The sequence below is a fragment of the Pyrus communis genome, chromosome 15 (assembly GCF_963583255.1).
Source record: "Pyrus communis chromosome 15, drPyrComm1.1, whole genome shotgun sequence".
In the NCBI taxonomy this organism is placed as follows: domain Eukaryota; kingdom Viridiplantae; phylum Streptophyta; class Magnoliopsida; order Rosales; family Rosaceae; genus Pyrus; species Pyrus communis.
Window position 1 is genome coordinate 7,448,368 of NC_084817.1, and position 25,491 is coordinate 7,473,858.

A 25,491-nucleotide genomic window follows, 5' to 3' on the forward strand; every position below is an offset into this window, starting at 1 on the left:
TAAAATAATTTCTAACTACATAATATACGATAAACGAACACAATTGATTGATCTTTGGATCCCTACGAAGAGGATCCCAGTCCCTTACTATTTATGGCGGTGAGGAGACGTTACCCCAAAAAAATCAACTGACAAACCACCAAACACGCTACTTTATTGATTAATCCAATCATTCGTCAACAAATCAGAGGTTTTCCAAACTTTTTTCGCACACTCTCAGAACCTAGTAATCCAAAAACCAAGTAATTAAAAAAGGAAATAAATTAGTTAAAAAATATCCCAAACCTCCCAACCAAACCAACCACGCAAAACCCCGCAACCAAACACGCCCTTAAGTTTGTGCGAGTGAGTAAGCTTCTTTAATCGCTTTCACCCCAATTTGGACACGTGTCCTACTTTTAATCCTCCAGAAAGCAACCTAACCCATTCTGTTAAGAAAACGACCATGTCACCCTCCTCTCACCTCACAGACGTCACAGACCAATCCATTCCCCGATTCCCGTTGATGAATTAAGTCAAACTTCGTGGGAGCTGCCTCGCTGGCAGAACTTCATCCATCGGTCACGTAATTAGCTCACCCGCGGGGAAGTAGCCGTTACTTTTTTGCTGTCAAATTTCCTGCCTCCGCCACGCGCCAACAAACAGTAAACGTCGTCGTTTTCCCGCTTCTTCATCATCTGTACCCGTTATCTCGCAGAGTGTCGGAAACGCTCTCTATAGAAGCGTGAGATCCATCTGACTGTGCGATAACCTACGCTCAATCCTACGAAACTCTAACCCGGTTCACCAATCCTGGTAGGACGGTCCCACAATACTCGTACACAATAGCCAATAGTTGCGTTGCACGAGTAAGGTTTACGTGGAACCTGATGCAGGCGATGATTTCCTTTAACCTCCTCAACCTTCCCAAAACTCGATGAAGTTTCTGTGTCCCCTCTCTCTCCGTCATTGTTGCAGAAGCGATTTCTAGGGTTGCCAGTCGGATTTCTTCTGGACAATTCACACCAAAACGCAAAACTTCGCACCCTGATTTGTGCGTTTTGATAGTATTCGAAAATCCCTAATTCCAATTTGCCTCAACAAATTCCCAATTCAATCTGATGAGTAATGACTCTTGCCACCAGTGAATGGCTCGCTTCCGCACTCCCACTCTCCTCCTCGCATTCCTCTCCGCCCTTGTTGCCCTAACCGCAAACCCTAGCCACCTCCTCCTCGCGTCCGAAGATGAGGACTTTTCGTTTACCGATTCCTCCGATTCCGATTCCTATCTCTTCCACCAAGACTACTCGCCGCCGGCTCCGCCACCTCCTCCGCCGCTCCCGCCGTCGGTCTCTTGCACCGATGACCTCGGCGGCGTCGGCTCTCTGGACGCCACGTGTCAGATAGTCTCCGATTTGAACCTCACCGCCGACGTGTACATAACAGGGAAGGGCAACTTTTATATCCTGCCCGGGGTGAGATTCGGCTGCGCGATTCATGGCTGCGCGATAATTATTAACATTAGTGGTAACTTTAGCTTAGGCAGCAACGCGTCGCTTTTGGCCGGGGCCTTTGAGCTCACGGCGTGCAATGCGAGCTTCCTCAACGGCTCGGCGCTGAACACGACGGCTTTGGCTGGGAAGCCGCCGCCGCAGACGAGTGGAACTCCGCAGGGGATAGATGGGGCGGGTGGAGGACACGGAGGGCGGGGGGCGTGTTGTTTGGTGGACAAGACGAAGCTTCCGGAGGACGTGTGGGGAGGGGATGCATACTCGTGGTCGACGCTGCAGAGGCCGGCTAGTTTTGGGAGCCGAGGCGGGTCGACGAGTAAGGAGGTGGATTATGGAGGTTTAGGGGGAGGGAGGGTGAGGCTCCAAGTGAAGGAATTGCTGGTGGTGGAGGGAAGTGTTTTGGCTGAAGGCGGTGGCGGAGGGAATAGAGGTGGCGGTGGTTCTGGTGGCAGTATCTACATTAAGGCTCATAGAATGTAATGTTCATTATCAATTCTCCTATTTTTTTTATTTAATTTAATTAATAATTAAATGTTCTGTAGTGGTTTTTTCTGTTAAATGATCTTTTTTGTGTTTTTGATGCATATGTTGATGATATGTAGGAGAAAGTAGATATAAATTTACTGTCGGTAAGATGGCGAGTTTGAGTTTATTTGTTCAGTTAACAGAAATGCTAGGGAACTGAAATGTTTCCATCACAGATGTATCTGCACCCCATATATATATAATATGATTTTTTCAATAGTATATAAATATATAATAGCCTAATAGGGAAAATAATATTGGATTATTTCTCTCTCATAAGTCCATAACTCATAATACTGCTCTTAAGTAAATCCCCAAATACATGAGATCGTTCATTTACTTGGAGTGAAGAGCTAACAATTTGATTCATGTAAGGCATTTAATGTATATTATAATACGATTGTTAATTGAATGGACATAGTAAATTTAGGTGTTTTATGTTATGAATTTGACTTGAGTGATTCTTAATTGATTATGAGTTTTAGTTTTAAAGTTTGTGTTAGTTGTAATAATAGATTTGTTTATTGGCAACTGATTTTCACACACCATTTTAAGCTTCTCAGATACTTTTATTTTTGGCCATCGAATTGAATAAATCACACAAAAACAACAGACAAGATTAAAAATAGGTGTCGGAGAGGTTAAAAAGGGTGTGTGTTTATTATCATTTTCCTTGTACAATGTCCAAGACAAAAATTAGTATGTTAAAAAATATTAGTATTTTCCTAAAAGATTATATTAAGGAGGGCCCCATTTAAGATTTCTGCACATGACCTCGAATTCTCAGAGACTTCCCTGGATTATAACCCTTTGTTTGGTTGAGTTTTAAGTTGTTGAGGCAAGTCAAATAGAATGGAACACTGAAAGAACTGACATGACATAAATTTTGATCAATTGGAATAAAATTTTACATTTCTATGTTGTGTTCACCCAGATTTTTCTTATAGAATGTCAGAGATGATATTTGTGCGCTGTTTCAGTCACAATTGGCTGTACTTTTGAGTCTTGAGATGTGTTCTAAAAACTCTTGTTTGGTTTACATCCAAGTTTTTGTGGATAAGTAAAGTGAACGAATGATGTTTGATCTTAAATTTTGATTTTATGTTTGAATCTGTGTTTTCATTGTTGTTTCTACACTGGTGACAAAAATGCTAGAAAGTTAACAACTGGGGTCTGTGGTAACTCTGTAGTTGTGCATCAAAACATGGTCATTTTACTTATTATTCAAATGTGATTCTTATGCCACCATGCTTCATCTCATTGTTCTCATTTCCCAAGTCCATGTGACTGTTGGTACGATTGTGCTTTACATCTGCATCAAGTTGTATCAACAGGATGTGAATCTTATGCAGGGTGACCTTTATGCCTTCTAAAGAATTTTGTTGTTATGAAGTGCAGGACTGGTAGTGGCAGGATAAGTGCTTGTGGTGGTGATGGTTACGCTGGTGGTGGTGGTGGAAGAGTGTCAGTTGATGTCTATAGCAGGCACGATGACCCCAAAATTTTTGTGCATGGTGAGACACCATGTGTTTGCCTGACATGGCTAATTGTATTGTGATTTCTTATAAAAATTTTGGACAAATCTTATGTTCAATTCAATGTTTGAGATTTTCTTGACCTGTTTTTTAGCATTTTATAATATTCTCTCAGTAGTTTCTCTTGTTTCGTAATCTGCTGTTCTGATTTCAATATTAAATTTCTTCGAAAAGTAATTTTAGTGTTCATGATCGTTCCACTGATCTTGTTGTTTACTTTACTTGTTAAAGACTGATTCTCTTCAAGTAACTCAATTCAGTTTAGCTTTTATTCTTAAAATGTCATCTATCAGAAGATAAATTATTATTTATTTTTACGGAATTGTTATTAGCACTCCAAAATTCTCATTCTACACTCCAAACTCTCTATATTTAGAAAGAAAAATACATTTGTGAGGAGTGTAGAATGAGATTTTTGGAGTGCCAACAACACTTTCCTATTTTTATATATTTAAGTTATGCAATTCTGAAAATTGAAATGTGTCAGCTTTTATGAAAGCCCTCTTGGAGGAGTTCGAAAAATTGTTTTGGTGGTAATTACTTCTTGATGTGGAACGAGGGGATGTGACATTAATTATCTCATTATCAGGAGGAAATAGCTATGCTTGCCCAGAAAATGCAGGCGGGGCTGGGACTTTATATGATGCAGTTCCTCGAAGCCTTATTGTTAGCAATCATAACAGGTCAACAGATACAGAATCACTTCTTATGGAGTTTCCTTATCAGCCTCTTTGGACAAATGTTTATATTCAAAATAAGGCGAGGGCGACTGTCCCATTACTTTGGAGTCGTGTCCAGGTGTGTGGAACTCAAAATGTGTAACCTATAGTGTTTCTTCATTCTCTGTAAATTTTTAGCTTTTCGTATGGTTTATATAAAAACACTTTCTTGTTGGATAAAAGGTGTTTTCTATATCCCTTGTCTTACTTTCATATAGATTTTGGTCTAGTTTGAAAAGAGAATACGGGTATCATTTCCATAAAGAATTTAAAATTTGAGAAAAAGATTCAGTCATCCATTGTTTATGCATTGTATAGGTGCAAGGACAGATAAGCCTTTTGAGTGATGGGGTGTTAAGCTTTGGACTTCAACATTATGCTTCATCAGAGTTTGAGTTATTGGCTGAAGAATTGTTGATGAGCGACTCTGTAATCAAAGTAAGTGGCAAATTTTGGATTTCATTGTATGCAGTTCCTTATTATATTAAGATGCAATCTGGTTGACAATTTTTTGTTTCAATTCCTTCAGATAATTAAATTTCACATTGTACGAAGCCATTTATTTATTTTTTTCTTTTGATCTTGAACTTGATATGATGTTATGGTATTCCAATTTTTGAACTTGTTGCCTTTCCTCCCCTCCTTTTCTAATTTCAGGTGTATGGGGCCTTACGCATGACTGTAAAAATGTTCTTGATGTGGAATTCCAAGATGCTCATTGATGGTGGAGGGGAAGAAGCTGTTGAGACATCCTTACTCGAGTCTAGCAACTTGGTGGTTCTCAGGGTAAGTTGCTTACTATCTCTTTGCATTATGTAGAGTTTGTCTTCATTTATGACAAGTAATCTTTGTTTATAATAGGGATCATCTGTGATACACTCTAATGCAAATCTGGGAGTTCATGGACAAGGTTTATTGAACTTATCAGGACCTGGAGATTGGATTCAAGCACAGCGTCTGGTTTTATCGCTATTCTACAGTATTCATGTGAGTGGTTTTCTTTGATGTCATAGCCTCAATGTCTAATCTTCTGTTTACACGCATGTCATTAACTGTTTATTCGTTCATTCTGAAAATTTATTAGCAATTTTGGTCATGCGAGAGCCTATGGATTGTGCTTGTTCTTCTCGTACTGTTTCTGTAGAAATGGACTGCGTTCTTTTTGATTAATTGGTTGTTTAAAATTTCTAACCATGACATTTTGAATTGAAATATATCCAGGGATTTGATAAGCTATCTTGGATGATTTATGTGCTGTATGATGCTAACAAATCCCATTTTCCTCTAATTCGTCATTATTTATGACTTCTTTTTTCTTTATCAAGGTTGGACCGGGATCTGTTTTGCGTGGTCCTTTAGAGAATGCCACATCTGATTCTGTGTACGTTTGACCTTGGGTTATTGCTGTTGAATCTTATCCACCCCCCCCCCCCCCTTCCCCCCCTCTCTCCCCCTTTACTCTCTAAAATAAATAAATGGGGGATTTGTGTGGTCCTTTAGTTAACTAGATTTTTCGATTTTCATTTTCCACAGAACACCAAAGCTTTATTGTGAAAACAAACATTGCCCCTATGAGCTACTTCATCCACCTGAAGATTGCAATGTGAACTCATCCCTGTCCTTTACTCTTCAGGTGCGTATCATTTGAGTGATGCTGTAATGGGGCTCTAAAAAGTAAATTTTTGTATTCAAGTTTTACAGTCCTGTTACTTTTCTTTGTCAGGTATGTCGAGTTGAGGATATCATTATTGAAGGCCTCATAAAAGGATCTGTTGTTAATTTTCACCGGGCAAGGACCATTGCTATCCATTCTTCTGGAGAAATAAGTACATCAGGAATGGGTAAGATTTTTGGGATCCCATCTTCCTATCCAAATTCCAACCCCAGAATACATTAAGCAAAGCTTTACTGCTTATGCATGCAGGTTGTACTGGTGGTATTGGCAGTGGCAACATTTTAAGCAATGGAATTGGCAGTGGTGGCGGGCATGGAGGTAAAGGTGGGGTGGCATGTTATAATGGCAGTTGTGTTGAGGGTGGAATCTCATATGGGAATGCAAAGTTGCCTTGTGAACTTGGTAGTGGAAGTGGATATGACCCTTCAGCTGGCTTAACTGCTGGCGGTGGTATTATCAGTAAGCTTATGTTTGACTTGTATATTTTACACTTTAATTGACTTAAAAGTTAACAGTTTCCATTTCCAATTCTTTTTCCCATTCTAATACATTGTATTTTCCAAACAGTAATGGGTTCTTCAGAACATCCCTTGTCAAGTTTGTCTGTTGAAGGTGCGATGACAGCTGATGGTGAAAGTTTTGAAGGGACTGCTGTGGAGGAAAATTTTGCCCTTGTTGATAACACAACTGGAGGGCCTGGGGGTGGGTCTGGTGGAACTATACTTCTGTTCTTGCGAACACTAGCTCTTGGTGAGACTGCCATTCTTTCAAGTGTTGGGGGATATGGTAGTTCCATCGGCAGTGGTGGAGGCGGTGGTGGAAGGATTCATTTTCATTGGTCGGATATTCCCACTGGAGATGTGTATCAGCCCATTGCAAGTGTGGACGGAAGCATCCTTGCAGGGTTTGTGTAGTCTAATTTGCTCATATGTACTTTTTGTGTAGTCTAATTTGCTCATATGTACTTAAGGACTATTATGATTAATTTTCCGAGAAAAAAAAGGGAAAAGCACAAATAATTTATTGGTTTATAACTATATTGCAGGGGAGGGGTGGGTGGAGACCAGGGTGGTGCTGGAGAAAATGGAACATTAACGGGTACAGATTGCCCAAAAGGTCTCTATGGGACCTTTTGTGAGGTACATATTCATTGTTTGGACATACTTTGTATTCCTATGTGCAATCGTCTAGTTATTTTCTAACTTCTAAGATCTCTCTCTCTCTCACTCATGAACATGCACTCATTGTAAGTCTATAAGAAAAACTTTGAATGTTAATAATTGCTACTCGAACTTTTCTTTTTTTTTTTTTTTTTTTTTTTTTTTCTCAGGCATGTCCAGCTGGCACTTATAAGAATGCTATTGGGTCTGATATGGCACTTTGTCATCATTGTCCTGCTACTCAGCTTCCCGCTCGTGCGATTTATATTTCTGTCCGAGGTACTTCTCTAACGTTAGTAATTTATTGCTTTATTAGGAGCCAGGCCTACTGCCTTTGAGTTTTTAGTGGTATTGCATCCTTTGATTTGTTGTTTGTTGTGTTTAGTCTCCTGTACCATATTAAGTCACTTCTGGTATCTAAACATGAAACCATTTCTTGTTCTCTTATCAGGAGGTGTTGCTGAGATTCCTTGTCCTTACAAATGCATTTCAGACAGATATCACATGCCAAACTGTTTTACAGCCCTTGAAGAATTGATTTACACATTTGGTGGGCCTTGGCTATTCGGTCTTCTTCTGATCGGGCTCCTCATCCTGTTGGCTTTGGTACTCAGTGTTGCGCGTATGAAATTGGTTGGGGTTGATGAATTACCAGGCCCTGCTCCCACTCAACATGGCTCACAAATAGACCACTCTTTCCCTTTCCTAGAGTCATTGAATGAGGTTTGTTCTTGTATAATAGAACCTCTCTATCTCCCTCTATCTCCCTATATATCTCTCTCTCTCTTCCCCCACTTTTGAGATTAATAGGTGGTATTCATATTGTAGGTTTTAGAAACAAACAGGGCTGAGGAGTCACAGAGCCATGTGCACCGGATGTACTTTATGGGTCCTAATACTTTTGGTGATCCTTGGCATTTGCCCCACACACCTCCAGAACAAATAAAAGAGATTGTGTGAGTTAACTTTTATATATCATTTATATTTTCATTTCAATATCCCACTTGGAATTTTAAGGACTTTAAAGTTATGGTGACTTTCTTCATATTAATTATCGATCTTAGTCTGCGTTATAACTTATAACTTACAACAAATCTAAAAGATCATAGTTTGAAATATAGCATTCCTTCTGGCAGATATGAGGGGCCATTCAATACATTTGTCGATGAGATTAATTCCATAGCCACTTATCAATGGTGGGAGGGAGCAATGTACATCATTCTTTCTGTTCTTGCATACCCCCTTGCATGGTCATGGCAGCAGTGGCGCCGAAGATTGAAATTGCAACATCTGCGTGAATTTGTTCGATCGGAGTATGATCATGCCTGCTTACGGTCTTGCCGTTCGCGTGCTTTATATGAAGGGATTAAGGTTTGAAATTCATTCTAAGTTCAGCACTGAGGGTCGTGAATTAAATGTATACATTGCCTGTGATTAATTCAATTCATATGATAGTAGGGTGCTTCAAACTAATTTACATGCACTATGTGGACTTGGTTTTCCATCCTGTAACCTTTTTCTGTAATACCGTCAGGTAGCTGCAACTTCTGATTTAATGCTAGCATATATGGACTTCTTTCTTGGTGGTGATGAAAAGAGAACTGATCTTCCCCCTCGTTTACATCAAAGATTTCCTATTTCATTACCTTTTGGAGGTGATGGAAGTTACATGGCCCCTTTCTCACTTCACAGTGATAACATTCTTACAAGCCTCATGAGTCAGGTTTGTTGATTGATGCTGACGAATCCAAACCCAGCTCTGACATTTTGATGCTCTAGCTTCTAAAGAATATTAATCTTAATGCTTTTTACTGTGCAGTCAGTCCCGCCTACCGCATGGTACCGTATGGTTGCTGGTTTGAATGCACAGTTACGCTTAGTTTGCCGTGGGCGGCTAAGAGTTACACTTCAGCCTGTCCTTCAGTGGCTAGAACATTATGCCAATCCTGCTTTGAAGATGTATGGTGTACGTGTTGATCTTGCCTGGTTTCAGGCTACATCTTGTGGTTATTGTCATTATGGGCTCGTGGTGGATGTTCTTGAAGAAGACAGTGAACCTGCCTCTGTTAGGAGCATTGATGGAGCCATACGAACTGAAGAATCACGGTAATGGCTTCTAACGTTTGTGTTTAGAAATAGTACACCTATTTAGTCCTTTTCATTTAGACCCCTTCCTTGAGTCTGACTTTGTCTTTCCCTTGACTTTCAGTGCAAACTACAGAGAAGATTCATCTGGTCATTTGAGAGAATCGCTCCTAAACCAGTCTCTCAGAAGTGAAAATTTTATGAGGCCAAAAAGAGAATACGGAGGGATTATAGATGCTAACAACTTACAAACGCTTAAAGAACAGAGAGACATGTTTTATCTTCTCTCTTTTATACTTCATAATACTAAACCTGTTGGACACCAGGTATCTCTTGTGCTTATATTAATTTGTCTCAGCTGGGGACTTGGGATCTCTGATTTCTAAACATATATTTCTATGAACTGCAGGATCTCGTTGGTTTAGTCATTTCAATGCTTCTTTTAGGAGATTTGAGCTTAGTTTTGCTTACATTACTCCAGCTGTATTCGATTTCATTGGTGGACGTCTTTCTGGTTCTATTTATTTTACCCCTTGGCATACTTCTCCCGTTTCCTGCTGGTATCAATGCTCTATTCAGTCATGGACCTAGACGTTCTGCTGGGCTTGCACGTCTATATGCTTTGTGGAACCTTACATCCTTGTTTAATGTTGTAAGTTTCTATTTTTGGCGCTCCACTTCAAGTCTTCCTTCTCCCAGTAGCATCTTTGGCTCTGTAAAGCTTGTTGACTGGTTACACGTGTACGGGTTCACTAATTTGTATCATTTGTTGGTCTTGTGTTCTTTTTCCAGGCGGTTGCTTTTGGTTGCGGTTATGTTCATTATTTGACTCAATCATCAAGTAAAAAACATGCGTTTCAACCCTGGAGTAACATGTGAGGGGATCTCTCTGCCGAAAACTTCATTAGTTGAGATGTGAGATGGTAAGTTATATTCGACGCAATACTCAACTAACAGGTTGTGTTCGTTTGTCTGGCTGGTGGGTGTAGGGACGAAAGTGAATGGTGGATTTTTCCCGCTGGTCTGCTGCTTTGTAAAGTTTTTCAATCCCAGCTGATCAATTGGCACGTTGCGAATCTGGAGATTCAAGACCGTTCGTTGTACAGCAATGATTTTGAGCTCTTCTGGCATTCGTGATGTGATCGTATTTAACAAGAAGATATTAACAAGTTGTTTCGGTTCTCTTATCGTGATACGTTTCTGTTGCGCGTTATATTTCGGCAGTTGCCAGTAGCCAGTAGGCAGTAGGTGAGTGATTGACAATTTGACAGGACATAGGTTAGAAAAAATGAGAAGAAAGAGAATGCTGAAATATGAACACTCGTGAAAGTAAAAAGAAAGAAATACAAGAGAGAGAGAAGGGGGAGAGAGAGAGAGAGGGAGAGAGGGATTGATTTATGTAACCACTTTTGAGTTATGAATAATGGGAAGCAAGTTTATTTGTAAATAGTAATTGGTCACTCTTTCTAGGCTAATTGGTCCTCAGCCCTAACTTTGTAAGTGTAATCAGGACTGACTTGGTCCATTTTAATAATAATAGTTAGGGTTAATGTCAATTTATTACCTTAAAGTTTATTGGTTTTCAACATTTGATATATTAAGTTTTTTTTAATTCTAGAGTGGTACCTGAAGTCATAATTTTGGAACACTTTCATACATCTGCTAAGGTTGCTGTTAAATCAGTTGATAATTGGTGACGTGATGTTCATGTGGATAATAAATGGGCGTCACGTGTCAATATGGATCCACATGAATATTAAAAAAATTATAAAATCGGCCCTTTCTCCCTTCTTGCCTTTGCACCATCACTCCCTCACTCCCATGGTCCCTCCCTCCACCTCCCCGACCCACTTCCTCCCTATCCTCCACCCTCTTCACCTCCCCTCCCTTCTCTTTCCTCATATCAATTCAATTTAAATTTTGAAAACCTCAAAGCAAAAACCCCAACCTAACGCCCAATTTATCACTTTGAAGGCTTGGAAGGTGGAAGGGTTGTTGGGCTTGACCGTTGGAGAAATTGATGAGCTGCTGGGCCACCACGAGGACGTCGTGTGCTGCTAGAAATGTAGATTTGTAGCCATGGTAGCTCTTCCAGTTCTTGCTGCTTTAAACCTTCGACATTAGTGTCGTCCCATGGGTTCTGGCGGGGGAGGTGGAGGGAGGGATCAGAGGAGTGAGGGAGTGAGGGTGCAAAGGAGAGAAGGGAGGGAGGGTCGGGGAGGTAGGAAATAAACCAAGTCTTTTTTTTAATAATTTTTTTAATATTCACATGGGCCCATATTGACACATGGTACCCATTCATTGTCCACATGGATGCCACGTCATCAGTTAACGGCTGATTTAACAGCAACTTTAACGGATGTATGAAAGTGTCCCAAAATTACGACTTCAGGTACCACTCTGGGATGAAAAAAACTTCATTTATCAAATGTTGAAAACCCATAAACTTCAGGGTAGTTAAAGCTAAGTTAAAGAAGAATTATTTTGTAGTTTTACCATCTCTCTTTCTTTTTTTCTTTTTTTTTTTAATTTTAATTTTAATTTTTACTATTATTTGAAGATGAGAGAGTTTGAAACTATTACAATAATTTAAGCAGGAGGAGTCTTGAATCTTTTATTGAATTTATCTACTTGCTATTAATTCAATTTGCTCCTTTCAATCTTTATGTTGGACAAGTACAACAAATTTAAGATGAAAATCTGGCATTAGAGGATGAACTTCTACGAATTCGTTCACAATATTCATCACCCAATTCAAAACATGGATTCAAGTTTTGATACTTTCTAGACCTTGATTGCATGAAACATTCACCATGAGGCGTGAACTATAATTTCACGGTTTTCAAAATTTAAATTTGGCTTGAATTATCGTTTGCAATTGTTATCGTTACATCATATTTGTGTTGAATTGAACGTGTGAATAAGAGAAGAAAAAGAGAGATTTTCAAAACCTAGCACGCGCTGCAACTAAAAGCCGCCGAGCCACACCAAGCCGCTGGACCGGATGGGTTACCGGATTTTTAAACCCATCTTACTCCGGCGGGGCTCAGCTAACACGTATAATTTGAAGGACATTAAAAGTTGTGGATCCTGTATTTCAGTTGAGGTCCTCTAACAATAGAAGAAAACAAGATACTAATACGGCTCGCGCAGTTTTGCCTTGACATGAACACCCTAACATTCATCTTTGTTACCTAACCTTATAGACACCATATGGTTTCTGAGGTGCGGTGATGAACAAAGCAATGAAGATAGCATCAAAATTCATCACTGAATAAAACTCAAAAGTATTGGCGTAGACTAGGTCCTGTACACGGGAGCCATCACCGGGTGCATACTGTTCTTGAATCTCTTCCCAAGTTCAGTTGCCTTTCCGCGCTCCACACCCACAAACGAGATTCAAGAACAATGTATCAGCTTGAAAAGTGATCAATGACTCTTCCTGCTTCACATAACATGTAAACCCAACCAGTCTTCCACCTTCGACCTACTGAGGTGTTCTGCACCAGTCGTGGTTAAGGATACTTTTGAACATTACTTTGAAATTCAATTCCTTGCTTGTCTCGGTGTCCACAAGCAAATGCTTGGATGGTATCTCATCTTTCAAGTCTAAAAATGCATCCTCTAACGCTTAGTAAGCAACAAACGATGGTTGAGCACATACTCCTTGAAATTACGAAACGTTCAAGGTGAAAGGCTTCTTCCCTGATATGTCCTCAAGCTAAAACTACCTTCAAATTCCTAATAACCAACCATCATCGAAAAACAAGATCTGAGACTGATCAAAGCGAAGCGAACTCTTTCCTAAATCAACACAAGATAAAACCAGCTAGTTTTTACACCACAGAAGAAGGTGATCACTTTTGAGAAATGTTGGAAAGCACAAGTTCATATCTTTGATGTGAGAAAAACAGATACTGAAACAAAAGACTGAACGAGGACACTTCTAAAATCAGAAAACATAAACAAAACGTTTGAATCGATAGGTTTCATCTAAATCCCTTGAGATTCTAAGAGAGAATGCAAAAACTACCTAATAGCAATAGTGCTACTCCTTGTTCAAGACTTTGGGAACTTTAATATACGGCTCCTCATAGTTTGGAACGGCAGCAATCAATGCCTCCCTGTTGAACCCCACAAAACAAGTTTCAATAGCTTTGTCAAAGAAAACAAATGTGAACCCAATTTCGAACACATGAATATAATGAAACAACCATCGCACCTGTTCTCAAACGTTTCAGGAATATCTTCACGGAAACTATCGCCTTCAGTATCTGCAATTGCCACAAACAGAATCAAACGCAAGGCGAAAATACAGCAAGACTTTTATCCATACATCCTCTGGTTATCCAACTGATCAAAACAAAGAAAATATCGAAAACTCAACCTCCTGCCTTAGATTAATAAACTATGTGCACAGCGTTGCAGCTGAAGCAATGCGGTTTGATTAGAGTCTCATTAATTTATTTTCCCAAAAAAACACAAATCGAAAACAACAATGTGAATTATGAAGCAATTACCTGCTCTGATAGAGGGCTCCACAGTTTCAAGATCAACAGCTTGAAGCTGTCCAAACCTGCAAAAATTAATGCAATTACAAAAATGCATAAAAATACTTCCAAACTTTCAACATTTTCTATCGATTAAAAGAGAAAAAGACAAAGCTTTTTACCAATCTATGACTTGCCCAATTTTGGGAGCAAATTCTTCTACCTGATAAGAGTAAAATTAAATTAAAATTTAAAATTTGAACAAAAAGAATGGAAATAATCAAAGCAAAGTATTAAGGGTTTGATACCTTACCTCATGAGGGGTCAGAGTAATTCGAGCAGTCTCGGCCAAGCGTGGCAAGTCCGGAGGCTCCAAAGGAAGGCCGCTGCTTTTGGGTGTCGAGCAATTTGTTCGAACCCAATTGATGTTACGAGGAGGAAGGACTTTTGGGAAAAGCAGCTTCTTGGGTAGCGAGGAACAAGATAATCCCTTCAGTAGAAGCAAAGCTCTGCTTCCCATTTTCCTTCGTAGTAGTATCCTCAAAGTCGCTGGTTTCTCTCTCGACTGGCAACTGAGCTTGGCTCATCCTATTACTGTTTGATGAAATGACAAAATAGCGCTTGGGTGCGCATACTCTCTCTCTCTCCCCCTCCTGCGCCCTCATCCTTCCATCCACCGCCGTTCAAAACATTTACAAGTTGTTACTTATTAGTATGGTTTAGAAATATTATTATTCATAGTGGAAGATCGTAGGTTTGATTCTCGTCAAAAATAAAGTTGAACAACATTATTATGACAAGCGCATTGTAAGGCTCAGCCTAGTCTCCAACCCCCTTAGTTGAGATACTATCGTTTGTTTAAAAAAAAAATACATTTACAAGTTGATCCAAAACACAAGATTATGCCACGTAAGGAAAAAAAACAAAACTGTTGAATAAAAAGATCAAAAATGCTACTCTTACTATATATTTGTATAATCATTTATATTATCTCTCTAATAAAGATAAGACACACATGTGCTAGTGGACAATACTTTTATGGTACAAATGCTGATATAATAAATGCAACGTTACTCTAAAAAGATAAGAGTCGATAGAATGAAATAAAGGTGGTTGAAAAAGGAAGTGAAAAATAACATGAAGAAAAGAGACAAGAAATTGAAAGGAAAAGAAAAAAAATGTGAGTGTAGTTTGGGTATAAAATTTTCTATTCTCATTCCACCTTTATCAATCGGACCTCCTGTCTTCAGAATTCAATTCCTTGAATATCATGAATGTGATTCCTGATTTCAGATTGAACCCCCAGCACTTTTCATTCCCATTGAATAGGTAAATACTGGGTTTATGTGGAACATGAATGACTCTCATTTTCCTTATATAAACACACACCTTAATGCATCTTAGTGCATTCGAATGGAAGCAATGCATCTTAATAATTTGGAGTTTAGAGTTAGCACTTTTGGATTTGAGGTGTGGATTTAGGCCATTAGGCCATCTCCAATTGGGGATGGTGGTGGGTTGGGAAACAAAAAAATTCCTAAATTTGAGTCCAAAACTTCTCCAAGGGTTGTCTTTTGGGGGTGAGAATTTAGGGATTTTGGATCTAGGGGTGAGAATTGGGGGTTGCTTCCCACCCCAAATGGATAAGGTTGTAAGTGGGCTGAGAGACCCACGTGAGACCAACAACAGCATGTCAGCTGATTGCGGGGAGGGATTGGTTGTGGGCGAGTGCACTAGCAACATGGTTTCCACGGCCCAGGTTGGCGCGCCGTTGCCATCTAATAGCTGTCGCGCCTTTTGGGTTTTGATCCAGTGTGGTGCGCCCAGTTACATTATTTTTAAATCCAACGGCTCAAATTTAAGTTCACCAATCAAAATATTATTATTAATTAATCTAAATCAGATCCAGCACCACTCTATAAATACACGTCATTTGTTCATTAATCCATAAAAAAAACTTCAATTTATCAACATTTTTTTTTTGTTCAGAATGTGAATTTTTTTTACATCAAAATGTTCGTAAAAATAAAATAAGATAGATTATACAAAAACTAATTCCAAAATTATTAGCAAAAAAAAAAAAAAAAATCAACGAAATACAAAAGTTTAAAGAGTTATAAAGTTGGGGGTGGAAATTATACGTCCCTTACCATTGGAGGAAACAACCACCAAACCTCGTACATATAGATGAATAGTGAAAAATACGAAGCTAAATTTGGAATTTTCCTTAGGTTGGAGATAGCCTTAGGAGTATAAGATTTTGCATTTTTGACCTTTTGGGTATAAAATTAGACAACTTACTATTTAGGCATGAGTTCTGGGGTTTGAATTTGTAGGTTTTGGCCTTTTGGGGATTTGAAAATACAAGTACATTGCGAATTCTCCAAAAGCCTTTACGTTGCTTTCAGTTGGGTATCACATTAGCCTAGCGAGATTAACATGGAGAACATATCTACAACATTGATACAATTAGTTACATGTAATTCGCCGATTGCAATTCAACTTATGTCCGAACCTCCTCCATCAGCTGTTGTATTGCTCCTCTCTGTAACGCTGTTGTTGCAATGCTGCAGTACGGGAGAAGCAAATAAACCCGCTTGAAGTACGCTGGAAGGTGGTGGATTGGCAGATTGAATGGAGTCCTCGGGAAATGAGGTGGCTGCTATGGTTTTCACTGGAGTGGCCTCTGCGTCACTGGTTCCAGTATGGTCGGCTCCATCTCTCGCATAACCTGCAACCAGTAATGTTCAGTGGTTGCGTGAGTGAAAATATTACATCCACGAAACTCCAACAATCTAAAGATAACAGTGCTTTTTTCACCCCCGAAAGCTGAGAAGCACACTTTTAATGCGAGTACTTTGTGTTCGACAAGAAATATGGAAGAAAGAAGTTGAATCACCTGTATGCATAATGCCGGTGTTGGGTATGCTTGTGTTCGGGGACACTGATGAGGTTCCAGCTCCTTTTTTCAATTTAGACTGCAAAACACAACCACCATAAACTTGTCACGGGTTACTCAAATTTATTTCCTTAATTACCTCAAACTTGTATAGAAGTTGTTCTTCTTTTATGCGGACATATTCTAAATGACATTATGTTCGGGTTTCTTAACATAAAAGAACTAAGAGAAACACATTTTATGGTGTCATCGGGCTCTTCTGAATGTTTTCAGACTGCTGCAGTCAAGTTTAAACCCAAAAAGAGAAAGATCTGGCTACCAGAGAAATTAGATTTTTGGCGTTTGAGTTTCCATACCTTTGCATTTTCTTCACAATGCTTTACAACAAAAGAGATGTTTGTGTAACGGCCATGCAGTAATGTGTAAGCCCACAAGAGAAGCTTTCTTGGAATGCTAAGGTCAAGGATTTCAGCGCCATCCATGGTCGGCCTCAATTGTGTATCCTTTGCTAACCAAGACAGAACCAAATACAAGTTGACACCAGATGAGGGCATCACACAGGAGCTCTCACGATAAAAATTATAAGAAGATCGAAGCAGAGAGCTGGCGACCTCCAAATTCTCATCCGAAGCTTTCTTAACTATCAAATTCTTTATTTTAGAGAAAATAGGTTTCCGTTTTTCTTCGAGACTTTTGAAATGGGCTGGGTCCTCAAATGCTGAACTCCATAATTCATCTGTTTGTAGATCAACACAAAGCAGCTGGCTATTTTCCAGCATATCTGATGGCTTAAGGACCTGAATCTCACTGGTGATTTCAGACTGTGTGGGAGTGATCTGTGCCAAGCTCAGTATAAGAGATCGACACCAAGCAATGGAAGCATGCCTACAAACTTTTGCACAGTTACTGTTTGACAATTTTGGATTCTTAAACCTCTTCCGTATCTTCTCATTTATGGCTTCAAGGGTGTCCAGCTTGCCATTTTTCTCCAATGTTGTTATATGTTCATGGAGAAATCTGCAGAAGTACGAGGAGATCATTAGAATCTGGAAGGAGAACCATCTTGTTTAAAATAATAACATAAATAGATCAGGACCCTGAAGTTAATCACTCAAGTTTAATTAGACTTTGAGGATCGAGGCTTAGAAAGCAGTTGAGATTCAACTTACCCATATAAACTGCTTTCCGACGTCTCTGTGACTTTAATCTCAGGCAAAGCACATATTTCTGGCCATAAGTTCCCCTGCTCCATGAACAAACAAAACACTTTCTCCAGTATGTGCTCGGAATTACTTGTAGCACCAGAGCCAACAGTCTTAGCTTGACGTATGGATGAAATCAGGGCCTTAACGTACCTCCCTAGTGCAACTGGAACAAGATCTTCAATGCATAGTGAAAACTGAATTTTCGAATCAAGTCAGATCCCATTTAAATTAATAGAGAAAAAAAATACATCAGAAACAGAATAAGAACAGCTTGATGAGGCAATGTTGTTTTAGCAGTAATTATGACACATATATTTGAACTACTAATGTACTAGAGGTTAAATTATTACCCTTTTATCAGCTCGAAGAGATATATAAGCACGTTCAAGAGTACAGATGTCTCCAGTCTTCTCCAACAGTTCCAAATAGAACAACAGATATTTCCGAATGCAAGTAATAAATTTTCGAGAACTTTCAGGTAAGTTAACTTCAAGGGACTTTTTACTTCCAGAAACACCAGGAGTTTTCCGCCTGATAAACAGAGAAGAATATCCCATTAGTTTCATATGAATTATAATTTCAAGCTACCTAACAACATGGACAACAAACAAACTGAACTGAACTGGAAGGATTTTCCCTTAGATGGTTTTGTTTTAAACTATTGAAATGGGGTTTTTCCTATAACATTCGAAAAACATAACTGTTGCACAGAATTAAAGTTGTACCTTCCTTTTTTGGCCGTGCTATCAATCTCCCACATATTTATTGTAAATGATGAGCGAGATGATTTGAAGCAAAAGGAGAGATCGTCCCTTGCCCTCTCCAATGCACCACTTTCCCCCTTTCTAAACAGACCTTGAGCAAGCATATATCTGGCTTTATGAAAATGTTTAAGCTCCCCTTCAACACAAGTTTCAAGGGCAGAAAGACAGTCACTGTAAAGCATGTTCCACACCTCTAATTTGAGTAAATCTTCATTCTTCTCCCCAGTGTTTTCTTGTGTGCTTTTATCCTTAGGAGAATATGAATTTTCAGAATCCATGTTACCTAAAATTGTCATGATAGAATCCTTTCTTGATTGACTAAAGGCATATGTTGAAAGAACCTGAAAGGGCCAAAGATTAATTTCAAAACATGTACAATAGTAGGATATAAAAAGTCTCCAAATCCACAAATTATTTCAATGAAATCAGTCGAGCAGACATCTCTAAGAAGAAAAAACCTTTAAAGCGTCTAGATTTTGTTCTCCGCATGCACATAGTATCTTCAAGCGTGAAGCATGCATCCTGTAGACTGGATCAACAGCTGATGGATTTAGAGCAATAGCTTTGTCATAATATGACAACGATGTCTCATAAGAGAATTTGAGCTTTTCACAGAGCTTTCCGATATAGTAAGCATGTGACCAATCTTGCCTGATACAGAAGAAAGCACAGACAGATTACCATTTGACTATGGCACATGCGGTGGTTAGTTTTTGTCTGGAAAAATGAAACCATGTAGTAAAGAGGGCATACTTATGAGCAAAAGCTTTTTTAAAATGTCTCATTGAGTTCTCACAAAACATCGTCCATGCTGCATCCTTCACAGGTAGAACAGTTCGCTGATCATAAAATGGCACCACACTTTGAAGGCTATCATAGTACACCAATGCCAATAACTCGTGTATCTCAGACTGAGCCACAACATGAGAAAATCATTACATTCATCAAACACATCCCAAGGGTATTCTAATATCCAAAATCAAGCAAAAAGGACTAGCTTTTTTTTTTCTTGTTTGCCTTATTGGCATGCTAAGATATAAAAAATCTATTCATGATCCAGCACAAGATGGCCCCCATCAAAACACTTTTAGACTTTTTATTTGGTTTTATATTCTGCAAATTGAAAAAAAAAAAAGGAAAATCCCAAAGGACCTGTATGGCCAACATGACCAAGAAAGAGAAAAGACAAGACCCCACTGCCCACCAGTACAAAAATATATAGGAAAGAAAGGGGTCTTACCTGCTGAACTGGTGTCTTTGCCAAGGCCAAACTCATTAATAGACACCGTCTGCTCCTCCTTCGACTTGTCTCAACTCTTTGCGGTAAAGTAGCATTCTTCCTCCATCCTGCCACATTGATGTGCTTACTGCCATCATTTAGCAACAAGTCTACTTCCTGTAAAAATGATCATTATAAAATGAAACTTCCCACACCAAAATCTTTTGGTTTCTACAGAATTCACATATCAGAATGATAAACAACAAACACTACCTCATCATAGATATTTCCGAGTCTCTGCCAACTTTCAAAACGTAGAGGATTGTAAAGTAAATCATATTTGAAGAGCTTTGCATTATGTTGTACAAATTCTTCCCCTTCCTTCGTAAGCACAAAGCCAGGCCATTTATCAGTAGCATTCATTTCCTCAGACAGGGCAAGGAAATAATACAAGTTGCAATAGACATCCAGATACGGCTCCAAGCTGCAATTATTCAATAATACAACTAGAAAGATCACTTCTAAGAATTATGAAATTCATGAATTAACCCTCAACTGAGAGAACAATTATTTTCAAATACAAATTAGGAAATCTATTTATGTATACCTCCCAACTGGTGATGTCTTCTGTTGTTTAAGGTTTCTCGCATCAGGGAGTATAATCTTTGTTACGGTTTCAAGAAAACCATCAGACCCAGCCTCTTCTGAGAGCTTATCTTCACACAATTGAGGATCATCTAAGAACTTATCTATTGCATTTCCAGCTAAAACATCTTCTGGTGGTTGTGGAAAATGTTTGCGTATGGCTCTGAGTACTCGTCGAACTTTAACTAATCCTGTCCTCTGCAACATACATGTATACAAGTAGCCAAATAAAGGTTGGGGAAACTAAATAGCTGTGGGTGCTACAAGGCCTTGTCATTAGAACCCTTGTGATAAATTGTAATGATGAGGATAGGCACATGCAATGTACGGATATACATGGAATAAAAAAAAAGGAGAGAGAAGGGAGGAGCTCACAGAAGAAGCCTTTGCATAAGGGAGTATGTACTGAAAAACATCAGCACACTGTTCCTTTGTCTGGTAATCACCGGGGCTAGTATTTTTGTGCACAACTAACTCATCTTCATAGGATGAATCAGATCTAATATTTAGACCATACAAGCAGAAGAAACACTGATCCAATGCATAATCAATTTTTAACTCAAGTTCCTCCCTTTCATCTTCAATGAGCTCATCTCCAGCTTCATTTAATTGATCACTTTCTTCGGATCTGTTGAACTTGCCACCTGACCCATCTACATGTTGCTTTCCACTTTCCAATTCCATGCTGTCTTTATCTACGGCATTGTCAAGTGAAGTGCTTTTGGAAGGTATCCCATCACAAGCATCCCTTCCTACAGCACTTGTATCATCCATTCCAGTGTGCACCATTTCCAAATCAATATCTGATTTTGATTCCTTGAGAGACATTTTGGCAGGACAATTTAGGCAAAGCTGCTCACTAGATTGAGTTGTTTCCTGGTTTGACGAGTTAATGTTAGATTTAAACTTCATATCCAAGGCCAACAGATGCTTAATTGCGAACTTAAGAAAAGTTCCCTCCTCCACTTCACCACCCTTCCCGGCACAGCAAAGCCCATACTCAGCGAGTAAATCATGCATTGTCACAATTAAGTCTACCTACGACGCAAAATCCGAAAATTTTAAAATGGTAAAAAGAATGAAACAAAAAAATGTTGCTGAAAGAGTTCATTGTATGAGCAACTTGAGTTCACAAGACTCACTTGAGTTTTAACATTTATCATAGCGTTGAGGTGCTGAATCCTGCAGAAAGCGATGGAAGCTTCAATGAAGCAACTTCTTTCAATTTGATCAGTATTTGCTAGATCAGAGGACTTCTTAGAGAGGAATATGCTTGCAACGTTGTACATTACTGACAAGAGCAAGCATTGCATATCACCTATGCTGCTCATTGGAATAGTGTCCTGCAAGCATAAGATATAATTACATACTGCACAAAACATGAAATTACAAAATCTCTAGACTGATCCATAAAGTTAATTCACTTTTGAAAACCTAATTATTTGTTTAATTGGAAAAAATGTACTGAATATTACAGTTTGAGGTAAGCATGATCGAGTATCAAAGCTATTTATACATGAATATTGATTGACTTACAGAAGCCCCAGATTGATCAATCAAGTTCTTCACTTGTGACACACAATGAGAAATAGCCTTCACTTCCTCAGCAACCAATAAATTCCAGCACTGCTTGCTTGCACTTTCTTTGGTGTCTATGTCAGAAGCATAGCGAGTGTTTGATCCTGATTTCAATAGTAAGGATTTACAGGAATCAAGGCATTCATCAATCCCTGCTGCTGCCATAAGGATTTGCAATTTCCGCTGATGGCAATTCAAATAAACAGCAACATCCATAGGCTTTGTCTTCTCGCATGCTTTGATTAAAATGTCCAGTGCTGATAATTCAACAGAAGTAATTTCCTCTCCGCCTTTATCAACTAAGCGCAAGGGTAATGCATCAGGGGGAGCATTTTTTGTTGCAAATAGAAGTGGAACAAGCAAGGACATGCACTCCATGTACATTTCTTTCTCAATCATCTCACCCAAAGTCTTCTCCATCAAGAAATCAACCTTTAAAATGTTAATTTCATGGAGAATTCTATAAATGGTTAACTCTTTCACAACCTTGCAATAAGGGAGGCGGATCACACATTGGGAATCATTCGTATTTTCCTTCTTTTCCAAAAGAGACAATGAGATACAGAATTCTTGGTGGGCTTTTTCCTTGTTGCCATCCAAAACAGACAACCGTCCACTTAACCAGAAAAAACGAACCCAGAAGGAACTGTTACTTGTTAAAGAACCACCTAATGATACATCCTGGCAAACAGAGGTGTTCACGGATATTCCATCAGTACTAAAGAATCTCTTAAGCCCAAAAATACATTCATCTTCCACGGCTACTGATTCGATAATTTTACAAAGATGATAAGATGCCTCAGACATGAATTCAGATAGCCTGGAAACATCGGAAGACAACGACCCAAGATCATAATAAAGTTCAGCAAGAAAAAGACAACATTCAGGGCTCCTATCCTTCCCCCAATTCCTTGTAATTCTTTCCAACTCCAAGAACTTAACAAATGCATCCTGATACAAAAGACCTCTACTCGCAGCTTCCTCTAAAAGCAAATGAGCCACATGGAAAGCACCATAGTTATTTGATGTTTTTTTAATAAATCTGGACACATCACCATATTCAGTATCCCATGGATTAGCTTGATCAGGACATGAAACAGAACTATGACCAGAATCTTTGCTTCCTGATCTACCAGCAACAAAAGGTTCTAGATATTGAAGTACAGCCTTGGCCTGATCCTTACCATTAGCAAATTCAATATCTTCTTTCCCCGGTTTACGGCTTCTAAGCCTTTCAAGACGAGTACTCCGCCTTTCCTGTGGTTGGAAATCTAGAAAATTTGTTGCTTTTTCGATAACAACACCTGTTCGTTCAGTGTTACAATCACCAAATACAGCATTTCCACTGATTGGGGATAAGTTAAACCCTTTCCTTTCCTCAAATCCTATGGTACTCTCTGAACTAGGAGGTAAATGCAAAATTAATCTGACATCTCCAGATTGGTATGATTTTGCATCCCCCATCTCAGACTGACACCCAGTCAACGGGAGTAAGATATCCAAGAGTGCATCAACAAGAGCAGCCCAAGAAGCTTCTGCAAGGTTTAGATCTATGATCTGCTTCAGCTTCTTGGATGCAGCGCCCTCCTCCAGATTTTCATCAGTAGCTTTTCTCTTGTCAATGAATTTTAGACGGACATGTTTAGGTTCTAGCTTATCTATACCTCTAGGAGCAAATGGAACTGGCTCGGACTCTTCAATGGTTCTCTTGACATGCAAAGCACGAGAATGTGATGGCCAATGCCTCAAAATTAACTCAGCCACAGAAAGGCATGCAACCTCATCACCAATAGCAATAAGAACTTCCAATAATTTCTCCATACAGTTCCCTGCAGACAAATTTCAGAGAAGACATAATATGACTCTGTCAAAATATGGTGCTGAGCCCATCATTATGAATATAGGACATGTATTTTAGTATGGATGTAGAGAAAAATAATTCAAACATCATAAATTGCTCACAATTATTAGGGCTACACATAAGCCCTTGCTCAAATGCCCAACGGGATATACTGAGAGAACCCATTGAGCATGACAATGTTCCCAGCTGGTTCCAGACAACAGAATCTTTGGTATCAATCTCTACAGCTTGAAGATAACATCGTAAAGCGTTCTCATAATATGCTGAACCTTGTTGAAGGTAAACATTGGCAAGGTTCTTCAGAGCCAAAAATCTGCAGTCAGCATGAAAAATATAATTGGAGAAAGATGTTTACGGACATCTTGTTCATTTTTTTTTCTTTTTATCCTTTTTATTCTCACAAAAATATTAGTGAGAGAAAAGTTACAAAACTAAAATTCTACACGAGACTGATTCCTCCTATGTGAATTAGAAAATTGTACACCAACTCCAAGAATTGCACAAAGTATATTATGGAGTAGTGCAGAAATCCAAACCTGAGTTGCAACAGATGGCAATCACTAACACTACCATCCACCTGCATGGCAATAGAAACAAGAATAACTACCTATTCATAGACAAACAACAAGACTGCCATCTAAAGAATGTCTGCTGAAGGTCCTACGCTCACCTGCACATTTTCTATAAGAGGATCTTTTAGGACGGATTCTAACAGCTCAGCAGCCTTTTTGTATTCCTTGACTTGCAATTTGTGAAGCCCTTCATGATATGTTTGTGAAAGATGGAATTCCTGCCATGACCAAACTAAACAGTATGAACTCTATCTAATCACAGATCAGAAAAAGAAAACATCTTCAGCTGAGAAAATCTAAACGCTTCTGAATCGGGCTACCATACAGAAAACCCGCGTCCAACTCACATTTTCCGGCTCACTCAGTTTATTGAAACAATGATAAGAAGTACAATAAACTTCCCAAATATTAATGCTACACAGAATTCAAATTTCTCTCCTTTGTCCTCAATAAATTGACTTCTGCTAAAAGTGCTCGAAATTAATATACTATCCCAGAAAATCCCAACTCATTGAGCTAATTCAACCCAAAAATAGCTGAACTGTAACAGAAAAAGTAGAGAGAGAGAGAGAGAGAGAGGGGCATGCCTGAGCTTCTTTGGTGGGAGCTAAAGGTTCCCATTTGCCTTTGGACTCCGTATCATTGATAGCTGCAATCGAGAACTGAAAAAGCATAGAAATTCAGAACCCGAACACCAAAAACAAAATCGAAAAATACTAAATTAAATAAAATAAACTCGATCGAATGAAAGAAGCGTTCGAATTACTCACCATAGTCGAAAATTCGAATGCAGCAATGGAGTATTTGCAGAGAGGGACTCTGTTCAGCTAATACTAATTCTATCTACTGAAAAGGGGATTAGGGTTTTCGCTCTGCAAAATTAACCCCAAACATATAATTCGATCAGAGCTGGCTGAGTAGCTGTTATTGTTATTGAGCGAGGGAGATTTCGGCAGGAAGACGATTAACGGCAACCGGAGTGCGTCGTTTTAGCGGTTTTATGAAGTAATAAGAAACTTTTTTGTTTTTTGTTTTGTTAACTCGTAATAAGAAACTTAGAACGACCGAA

The 25,491-nt window shown here is 39.0% G+C and overlaps 3 protein-coding genes across 5 annotated transcripts; 1 reads left to right on the forward strand and 2 right to left on the reverse strand.

The window, feature by feature from the left end:
• Window positions 1-919: 919 nt before the first annotated feature.
• On the forward strand, window positions 920-10,636 carry LOC137717737 (uncharacterized). Its single transcript, XM_068457198.1, has 22 exons — window positions 920-1,966; window positions 3,414-3,529; window positions 4,140-4,348; window positions 4,588-4,707; window positions 4,927-5,055; window positions 5,131-5,256; window positions 5,595-5,650; window positions 5,803-5,902; window positions 5,993-6,110; window positions 6,194-6,403; window positions 6,512-6,848; window positions 6,990-7,083; window positions 7,275-7,383; window positions 7,556-7,827; window positions 7,933-8,060; window positions 8,241-8,475; window positions 8,639-8,827; window positions 8,924-9,210; window positions 9,314-9,515; window positions 9,599-9,841; window positions 9,982-10,064; window positions 10,179-10,636. The coding sequence occupies exons 1-22, from the start codon at window positions 1,128-1,130 to the stop codon at window positions 10,324-10,326; spliced, it is 4,350 nt and encodes a 1,449-aa protein (XP_068313299.1). The 5' UTR covers window positions 920-1,127; the 3' UTR covers window positions 10,327-10,636.
• A 2,247-nt stretch (window positions 10,637-12,883) lies between these two features.
• On the reverse strand, window positions 12,884-14,282 carry LOC137717888 (glutamyl-tRNA(Gln) amidotransferase subunit C, chloroplastic/mitochondrial). Of its 2 annotated transcripts, XM_068457389.1 has the most exons (6): window positions 13,993-14,282; window positions 13,862-13,902; window positions 13,710-13,765; window positions 13,412-13,463; window positions 13,223-13,313; window positions 12,884-12,993 (listed from the first exon to the last, which is right to left on the reverse strand). In XM_068457389.1, exons 1-5 carry the CDS (start codon window positions 14,197-14,199, stop codon window positions 13,238-13,240), a joined length of 432 nt encoding a protein of 143 aa, XP_068313490.1. In that variant the 5' UTR covers window positions 14,200-14,282; the 3' UTR covers window positions 12,884-12,993; window positions 13,223-13,237. The 2 variants fall into 2 exon arrangements, with proteins under 2 accessions (XP_068313490.1, XP_068313489.1); XM_068457388.1 differs by lacking the exon at window positions 12,884-12,993 and having other exon boundaries at window positions 13,023-13,313.
• A 1,566-nt stretch (window positions 14,283-15,848) lies between these two features.
• Window positions 15,849-25,410, reverse strand: LOC137717714 (calcineurin-binding protein 1). Of its 2 annotated transcripts, none has more exons than XM_068457165.1 (19): window positions 25,193-25,410; window positions 25,010-25,084; window positions 24,521-24,640; window positions 24,387-24,427; window positions 23,952-24,163; window positions 21,948-23,818; window positions 21,554-21,754; window positions 20,787-21,449; window positions 20,374-20,609; window positions 20,040-20,250; window positions 19,788-19,943; window positions 19,301-19,365; window positions 19,006-19,198; window positions 18,509-18,888; window positions 18,134-18,314; window positions 17,748-17,977; window positions 16,935-17,595; window positions 16,579-16,657; window positions 15,849-16,410 (listed from the first exon to the last, which is right to left on the reverse strand). In XM_068457165.1, exons 1-19 carry the CDS (start codon window positions 25,193-25,195, stop codon window positions 16,178-16,180), a joined length of 5,811 nt encoding a protein of 1,936 aa, XP_068313266.1. In that variant the 5' UTR covers window positions 25,196-25,410; the 3' UTR covers window positions 15,849-16,177. The 2 variants fall into 2 exon arrangements, with proteins under 2 accessions (XP_068313266.1, XP_068313265.1); XM_068457164.1 differs by having other exon boundaries at window positions 15,850-16,410; window positions 19,301-19,458.
• Window positions 25,411-25,491: the final 81 nt, after the last annotated feature.

Bases quoted from the DNA above. Each gene is read 5' to 3' on its own strand.
- LOC137717737 (XM_068457198.1), top strand. From the start codon at position 1,128: ATGGCTCGCTTCCGCACTCCCACTCTCCTCCTCGCATTCCTCTCCGCC. The intron at 6,404-6,511 runs GTAAGCTTATGT...TTTTCCAAACAG, and splicing joins TGCTGGCGGTGGTATTATCA to TAATGGGTTCTTCAGAACAT. The intron at 7,084-7,274 runs GTACATATTCAT...TTTTTTTCTCAG, and splicing joins TCTATGGGACCTTTTGTGAG to GCATGTCCAGCTGGCACTTA.
- LOC137717888 (XM_068457389.1), bottom strand. From the start codon at position 14,199: ATGGGAAGCAGAGCTTTGCTTCTACTGAAGGGATTATCTTGTTCCTCG. The intron at 13,903-13,992 runs GTAAGGTATCAA...TACTCTTATCAG, and splicing joins TTACTCTGACCCCTCATGAG to GTAGAAGAATTTGCTCCCAA. The intron at 13,464-13,709 runs GTAATTGCTTCA...TGGCAATTGCAG, and splicing joins GGAGCCCTCTATCAGAGCAG to ATACTGAAGGCGATAGTTTC.
- LOC137717714 (XM_068457164.1), bottom strand. The intron at 21,450-21,553 runs GTGAGTCTTGTG...TTTGCGTCGTAG, and splicing joins TGATAAATGTTAAAACTCAA to GTAGACTTAATTGTGACAAT. The intron at 19,944-20,039 runs GTAGTGTTTGTT...TCATTTTTACAG, and splicing joins TCGGAAATATCTATGATGAG to GAAGTAGACTTGTTGCTAAA.